Source organism: Podarcis melisellensis (genome assembly GCF_964234715.1).
Source record: "Podarcis melisellensis genome assembly, chromosome: 3".
In the NCBI taxonomy this organism is placed as follows: Eukaryota; Metazoa; Chordata; class Lepidosauria; order Squamata; family Lacertidae; genus Podarcis; species Podarcis melisellensis.
This window is the reverse complement of record NC_138530.1, coordinates 70,217,191-70,225,806: the sequence shown is the minus strand read 5'-3', so window position 1 is coordinate 70,225,806 and position 8,616 is coordinate 70,217,191. Positions and strand designations below refer to the sequence as shown.

The following is an 8,616-nucleotide window of genomic DNA, read 5'->3' as shown; positions in this document are numbered from 1 at the left end:
GGTTTTCCCCCCTAATTTCAGGGATAAATGTATAACTCTGCCTGCAACTTAGAATGTCATTTTGTCCTTAACTGAAAATCTGATTTCCTAATAAGAATGCTAAGAGTAAAATCATGTAGCTGAAATTTATCTATAAAACTAATATGAGCAAAAAAATTAAGATATTAATTACATTTGTCAGTTATGGAAATGAATTATAGTAAGTTCAATGCATTCAAATGAAAATTGAATAAAATATCAGTTTTCCTGTGACAATTGTTTTCCCCAGTCTAATTGAATGAAGAATAAAGAGACCAAACAAAACGATTCAAAAGACAATTGCTTGTGAAGCATGTCCATGACATAGTTTATTTTGTAATGTACATGTAGCAGTACAAACTACAAGCACAGATCCACTCACAGCACAGGCAGAGCACCTGGGCATGAAGGATCCCAATACAGTTCAGAAGAGATCTGTTTCCCCGCTTTCCCACCATTGGGTGCATCTAATTACATGCACATGTGGCAACACTCCTCTTGTAGTGTGCCTTGCAAGTTATTGAGGCTTCATGAGTACTGCACTGGGCAGAGACATAGGACGGGATGAGGATTCTCCATGCATTTGTTGTAGATCCATAGTGAATACAGTTGACTCAGGAGTTATGTTCCAGATATAGTGTATAAAGCCAAAATCTTGTATAGTCAAAATTCATGTGACTTACATCTCCAAACTCTCTCCCAAGGCAAGTGCAATGGCAAGTGGGATTGCCAGTGTTTTTTCTGCTGGGAGCTTGCACTCTTAAAAAAAAAATCCTGGCCAAGCACATAAAGCTGAATTCACACAAGTTAACGTGCATAAATTGCGAGTTGACTGTAGTGACCAAAGGTTTTAGCAAATCTGCAGCATATGAACTGAAATTAAACCTTTGGTTCTGCTAAGCTAAACCTTTTAAAAGATTTTAATTTACTTGTTCATAGCCAATGAACATTTCAGTGCTCTTAATACACCTAGAAAGGCTTGCTACCCAGACTCAGTTGGGGCAGAATTGACAAAATGATTTTAAGTGTGGGGGAAGCAGAAATCCATATTTGAAGTGCAGTTTCTGGGCAATGATGAGCAAGGCATTTGCAGTGTCACAATAGAAGAAATGAAGTTCTCTGTCTGGAGCCTCTTGATACAGATGGGTGGGTTTCTGCTTGGGCTCCTTGCTGATTCACACAACAGCTATAATTTTGTGCAGAATTGGGCATGCCTAAATCCATTATTTCAGTGGGCTTGGTGAACCTATACAGTGGTACCTCGGGTTACATATGCTTCAGGTTACATACGCTTCAGGTTACAGACTCCGCTAACCCAAAAATATTACCTCGGGTTAAGAACTTTGCTTCAGGATGAGAACAGAAATCGTGCTCCGGTGGCATGGCAGCAGCAGGAGGCCCCATTAGCTAAAGTGGTGCTTCAGGTTAAGAACAGTTTCAGGTTAAGTACAGATCTCCAGAACGAATTAAGTACTTAACCCGAGGTACCACTGTATCTGCTTAGAATTAGACTCATAATACTCATTCCCCAGCTGCCGTTATGTCCCTCAGTAATTTGGCACATTGCAACATACTTATAATTTTTTTTGGAAGCAAATTCCAAATGAAAAAAGAATAATGCTTTATCGTGTACATATAGTGAGTGATATATTTTCATTTCCTTGGTACTAAGAATTGAAGGTAGCACAGTTGTTTTTCTCCTTTGGGGCTGTACAGGCCCCTGCAGTTAGCAGTTCATCAAGTGGCAGGACATAGGTTGATGCTTACAGCACCACTGACCAAAGCTGCCTTACTGAAACTTACTGGTCTTTCATCAATCATAAAGTTACGGATGCATCCAGTAAAGGAACTGTGGGTGGTAAGGCTGAATGTCAGGAGAGACTCTGTAGAGAGGTAAAAAAATAATAATACATAAGTCATTCAAGAACTCCAGTATCAATATAAGATCATGCTAGGACTAGTTTAACTAAGAGACAGCTGTGTAAAACTTGGAATGTGGTTTGTTTGAATGGTATTGCCCATGTTACTGCTATTTACTTTGATATGTATATATGTATGTATATATAAGTATATATGTGTGTATGTGTGTGTGTAATTTATAAATAGTCAAATAAAGGTTTTCAGCAAACTAAATTGTTTTAGTCTTATATTTGTATTCTGTTATATTGTCAATCACTTGTATTGAAATTATTCCTTCTAAAATATAGCACAAAGATGTATAGAGAGCTATTTCATCCCACCTCCAACAACAAATATTTATTACAGTTGTAGACCAGCATAAGGAGGGAGGGGTACAATAATTTAAAATCTAAAACCCCCTCCCCCAAATTATAGGTCTTTGCTAATGAACAGCACAAGGCATGTGACCATTACTTTAAAGAATACTTTTTTTAACACACACACACGATTAATCTTTGAAAATAATATTAAAATGAGAATAAATCTTACCTGGCACTCCTCCAACAAACACAGGCTCCCTGTGGTCAGTTGCTCTTGGATTTAATGGTCCTACTACATGATTCACTTCTGAATCTACATCCAGCTGTACCACATTAGCATCTCTTATAACTGTCACATGAAGCAAAAAAGAATAATATGGATCACCACTCTTTCTGATTTTTCTTGCATACAAGCATACTCATAAACATACAAAAATCCTGAAGAATTAGACTATTTACCCATGGCCTGGATATGCTCTCATATCTGTATAGCTCAGTAGGTCCCAACGTGGATCTTATGACTCCAAAGCCATGGGCAGGATTCACCTAACAAATCCCATAAGTGGAAGGTGTGCAAGGGCTTCAAATTGCACCATGGGGCTTTCCCCCTTCTGCCTCTGAAATTAGCTGGGAGGGGACTTGCGAGAACCTCAAGAACAACACATTTGAGGAGGGGGATGGTGGTTTGCTGTCTGACAAGCTGAAATGCTGAAAATGGAAATGACATTTAACCTCCCTCCCATGCTTAGGACAAAATACATACACCCTAATATAACGTGACATTGTTCCCCACACCCTGTTATGCAAGTAGCAAATGATGTGCCTAGAAGCAGGGAAATAGATAATGTGACAGATATTGCAAAAGATGATAGGAGATTAATTGGATGTTTTCCATTTTCAGTAGCAGCCAAACTCTTAACCACAGAATTTTGGATACATTGTCACCCTTTTTCAGACCAAGCACTACCTGATTTCCACACATGCATGGCCTTATAATTCTAAGTCATTTACATACATGACAGGATTCAGAGCCCTAGCCAGTATTGATAATGTTCAAGGATGCTGGGAGATGTGCCCCAACAACATCTGGAGGGAGCACCCCATCAACCACCCCTGATTTAGAGTACTGATGAGAGGGAAGATCAGGAATCAACACTGAACAGGACTTTAGGTGTTCACTCACCTGCAATTCTGTGCCATCGGCCATCACAGAGATTCTGTTTTGGTGTAACTGAGGTTGAGAAGTCTTTGATGCCATTGTTCAGCTTCACAATCACCTGGGAGAACCATTTGATTCACATTTAAAACCTTAGTTTTGACTGGAAAGATTTAATTATCTTAAAAAGCATAAAGCAGTGTAAAGACTTTTAAACAAACTGTTCTCCAAATGTGTCAGCATGAATTTATACCACAGGCATAAGGTCTATATTTCTTCACACAATGAAATCCCATACATGTATATTCAGCTGTAAATTTGAGTTTCTCAGGGCTTATTTCAGGTATGTCTATAGGATTGCAGTCTAATTCTTGCAAAAATCCTGGATGGTTGATTACCGTACCACCTCCAATGTCTACACGAGGTGAGGCTGAGAAATAGTGGCTTGCCAATGGGCACCTAGTGAGTTTTTTTTTATCATGGCATAATTTGAACTAGGACATCACTTTCAGGATTTACACCATACCAGCACTACCATAGCCTTCAGATGAAATATTTCCAGCATTTAAAACACAAAAGGAAGTTAATAAATAAATAAATAACATAAAGTAATTGGTTCTCAGAACCACTTAGCACTGCTACATTACACTGTATAATTCATTGGAAAAATGTGATATTTCCTAAGCTTGTGCCCAAAATAAAATATAGTGACTAACAAAACAGAAATTTTACATTATAGCAAAACCTTTTAGCTTCTACCAATATCAGTTGCTGTGATAAAAACGATTCCGTTTCTATGGTGGCAGTTACAGAGCTTTGAGGATGGACTGCTCAGACGGACTTCATTCGCTGAAGCTAAGCGATGCTGGTACTATCCTCTAGGCTGAGGCTTTGCTATCCAGAGTAAACTTGTCTCAAGGACCGTATAATGCTTTCATAGCTATCTAGTTCTTGGGGTCTGGTTTTTTTGTCACTCCCTGTATTATTCAAGGACACTCAAACACATTCACAGGAAATGGTATTTGTGATGCATGCTATAAAGAAATTATCACTTGATCAAAAACTAAAGAAAAATTACCTAGCTAGCCTAGTGGTGCCGTCAGGGCCATTCAGCAGACAACACAGCAGAGCTGGTGTACCAAATTACCACCTTAAAAGGGCTTTTCTTAAGACCATTGAGGTCTAAAATTAACTAGGGCTGCAGTCCCAACCACATCTACTCAGAAGTGAGCCCCACTGAATTCAGTGGGGCTTACACCCAGATAAGGGGGGTTAGGACTGCAGCTTAACTGCACAACTCCTAACCTGCAATCTCTTAGCAGTTACTGGAGACCACAGAAGGGGAGAGTGTGTGCTTGGATCTTGCTCGAGGGTTTCCCACAGGGATTTGCTTGGCCACCATGAAAACAGGATGCTGGACTAGATAGGACCTTGGTCTGATCCAGCAGAGCTCTTCCTGTGTTCTTAGGTAAAAAGGTAAAGGTAAAGGCACCCCTGCCCGTACGGGCCAGTCTTGACAGACTCTGGGGTTGTGCGCCCATCTCACTTAAGAGGCCAGGGGCCAGCGCTGTCCGGAGACACTTCTGGGTCACGTGGCCAGCGTGACAAAGCTGCATCTGGCGAGCCAGAGCTGCACACGGAAACGCCGTTTACCTTCCCGCTGGTAAGCGGTCCCTATTTATCTACTTGCACCCGGAGGTGCTTTCGAACTGCTAGGTTGGCAGGCGCTGGGACCGAGCAGCGGGAGCGCACCCCGCCGCAGGGATTCGAACCGCCGACCTTTCGATCGGCAAGTCCTAGGCGCTGAGGCTTTAACCCACAGCGCCACCTGCGTCCCTGTGTTCTTAGGTAGCAGCTGTAAATTGTGAATTTTTAAGGCAGCAACACAAAATGTAAAACATTTTCCCCCTTCATCTTCACAGTGTTTTTAAAAACTGATGTTACAACTGAAGTTTTTTTTAAAAAATGTGTGGACTCTTAATGCACCTGAAACAGAAGAATTACAACTAGTGTATATTGTGTCTTTTATGGGTAAATGGGATCCCCTTTTTGAGAAATTAGAACCTGTTGCTGTTAAGAGCGTATTTTGGTTTGTACACAGCGAGCATTCGGAAAGGCCTGCATATAAGAATGTAAAGGGAAATATTAGTCCTCCTTCATACCTGTCCTTGTTTCATGTGTACATTCAGGAATTCTCCATTTATACTGTGTGCATGCATCAGGATTCCTGAACTGCTTCGAGGACGGATTTCAAAAATAACTTCAAATTTCAGCCCCAAACTGAAGGATTCATCTGTAGGAGAAAACCGTGACAAATCACAGAATGATTTTGTGTGGTGTGTGGGGGTTTTTTTTTTGCACCAGAGTTAACTGGAAAAAAAAGTCACCTGCTGCAGGGCAGAAAGATTAACTATGGCTTCCAATTGTGTATATTTCTTAAATATTTTTCATCCTGGGAATATGAGCCCTCCCCCTTGATAGCCTCAAGGAATGATGATTAAGAGCCATACTCTTCAATCCTTGCTTTAAATATTTTGCCTGAATTTGTATTCGGTGGTATCCAGTAAACTTAAGTCAGTATCATGGCTAAAGTTATGACCATTCATTTCAGTGGGTATCAATGGGTATACTGTATATTATGTATATTAGCAGAATTTCAGTCCATTGCCACTTGTGCTGGTTTTGTGAGAGGCTCCATGCTTATCCATTTTTAGGTGAGCAACCCCTAGGCACTATTTATGAATTTATAATCTGTGGCATTGATGGTGACATCCTATGCTACATTAGCCAAAGACTAATGGCTAATGGCTGGACTTGATCTGTGCCCACTAGCACTGCCACTGAAATGACTGAAATCTCTTCCTCCAGTGAGGCAGGTTATCTGGAGCAAGGCGGGGAGTGTGTGGAGCAAATGATTCTACTGTATGCTAATAAGACTACGGTACATGGCACACAGCATAATTTTCAAATAATAGTTTCATTTCAATTTAATTATGTCTCCCCCCACCCCTTCACTAGGCAACTGGTATCAATTCAGGCATCAGTCTGATGGCATAGTCAATCATTAGTGATACATTACCAAGTATAATGTATCCTCCTTCTGATGAAAAATATGTTCCTTCTTCTGATAGGCCTTCAAAACAAGGAGTTACGCTAAAAGTTTGTGAAGGAGAAGTGACTGGTCTTCCATTGAGCTGTAAACTGCCAAGGCAACCACTAAAACTGTAGACAGAGTTGATCTGATAAAACAAAACAGATTAAGCAAAATAGTAAAATAAGTAAAAGAGAAAGCCTTTGGCCTTTCCATTTGCTTAGGTGTACAATTGTTTAGGGATACTTTTTCAAAAAAGCAATTTAAGGCCAAAAAGAATAGTGGGAGGAATAATGAAATGGCCTATGATTCTCACAGTCCGCTTGGTTCTTTTTGTTAGTGTCAAAGCAGCCTAAGTTATTTTCTAATCATATAACTGGAGGTTCTAGTTTAATCTCATTTGAAGCAGGAAATTTGGAATGAGATCATTGCCAATGGATCCAAAATATACTAGTGTTAACAGATTCAAATGCAGGATATATTCTGATTCATTGCAAATCGTCTCCAATAGATGCAGCGCTTTAAAGCATTTCTGTCCAGTTAGTTCCCATGTAGGTAGCCACAGCAACATTGTTATAAATGTTGGTTTGGATCTTAATATAAAGGTAAAGGTAAAGGTACCCCTGCCCGTATGGGCCAGTCTTGCCAGACTCTGGGGTTGTGCGCCCATCTCACTTAAGAGGCCAGGGGCCAGCGCTGTCCGGAGACACTTCCGGGTCATGTGGCCAGCGTGACAAAGCTGCATCTGGCGAGCCAGAGCTGCACACGGAAACGCCGTTTACCTTCCCGCTGGTAAGCGGTCCCTATTTATCTACTTGCACCCGGAGGTGCTTTCGAACTGCTAGGTTGGCAGGCGCTGGGACCGAGCAGCGGGAGCGCACCCCGCCGCAGGGATTCGAACCACCGACCTTTCGATCGGCAAGTCCTAGGCGCTGAGGCTTTAACCCACAGCGCCACCTGCGTCCCACTGGATCTTAATATAGGCAGGCTTTTTTTGTAGAAAAATACTTTTACCTGGATATTTTTGGCAGCTTTTCCTGGTGCCACACCCCCTACGTAAAAGGGTCTAGCAACTTGCCATGCTTTATCAAAAGAAGGAAGACTGTCTTCGAGTACCCGGAGACCATCAATTGTCAAGCGGCCAATATTTTTCTCCCGAACAAACATTACCTAAAAAAAGGAAGAGGTGAAGTCAACATTAGCATACAGAGACTAGTATATAATATAGAATTGTACAGCATCCTATGTATTTTAGAGGAGACTGTTTGATTTATTCCACTACGCTAGAAACTCTTCATCCACTTCATAAGTGGGAGCCTGGTATTTTATTGCAATAAATCCCAAATGAACCCCCAATTTTGACAGACAGATTTTATGCTTTTTTTGGAATAGCACTTTTCTAAAGCACATCATGATCTTTTCTCTTCCCGCTTACATTGTGCCATTGGTCATCATTGTACTTCTCCTGGCTTCTAATTCTTAATTTCCGGTAGCCACTGTTGAACATAAAAACCAGACGGCCGTGGGCAATAAAAAGGGCCATGAAATTTTCCTCCTCTTGATCAGAGACATAGAAGATCATTCCATGGGATGAGTGAGTCTTCAGGCTAATGGAAAACTGAGATCTGTCGAACAAAAATGGGACTTTAATATGTGACTGGAAATTGGTGAACAACCTGCCTTCCACAACTTGATGGGAATATGCATACAGGGAAAAAACAGTTGTGAAATGTCAAAAAATTACTTTAGTTAGCTTAGTTTTTATTTCTTCAGTTTTGTAAAAATGCTTATCGGCATTTATTTGTAATATTACAAGTGTATGCTTAGCTGACTGTACCTTTCATTGAAATCCTTTGGTAAGTAATCAAATTCTTGCCGGCTATTTGCTGTTCCTCCAAACAGATATGTATGCTCAGTTGCTTTTGGGCTGCTGAGGAAGTGACAATGTGGGTCCCCTTGAGCGATCTCTTCTTGACCTTTTCTTTTAATGTTTGCTGAAAAGTGTGAGGCTGCTATGTTGTCTTTTCCAACCTACAAACAAACAAACAAACAAACAAACAAACAAACAAACAAACAAAGTTGCTACAGAGTTGGCACAATCTTCTGTCTACTTCTAGATCTTACTTCAGATG

General features: G+C 40.7%; 1 protein-coding gene across 1 annotated transcript in view; it reads right to left on the bottom strand.

The window, feature by feature from the left end:
• Positions 1-11: 11 nt before the first annotated feature.
• Positions 12-8,616, bottom strand: part of LAMA4 (laminin subunit alpha 4) — a 76,007-nt gene continuing 67,402 nt past the window's right edge. Inside the window, exons 31-38 of the mRNA XM_081905722.1 lie at positions 8,322-8,515; positions 7,920-8,109; positions 7,499-7,654; positions 6,473-6,632; positions 5,556-5,686; positions 3,421-3,514; positions 2,467-2,586; positions 12-1,901 (exon numbers count right to left, since the gene is read on the bottom strand). Of these exons, the coding sequence (XP_081761848.1) occupies positions 1,756-1,901; positions 2,467-2,586; positions 3,421-3,514; positions 5,556-5,686; positions 6,473-6,632; positions 7,499-7,654; positions 7,920-8,109; positions 8,322-8,515 (1,191 nt within the window). The 3' untranslated portion in view covers positions 12-1,755. The remainder of the gene's footprint in view (positions 1,902-2,466; positions 2,587-3,420; positions 3,515-5,555; positions 5,687-6,472; positions 6,633-7,498; positions 7,655-7,919; positions 8,110-8,321; positions 8,516-8,616) is intronic.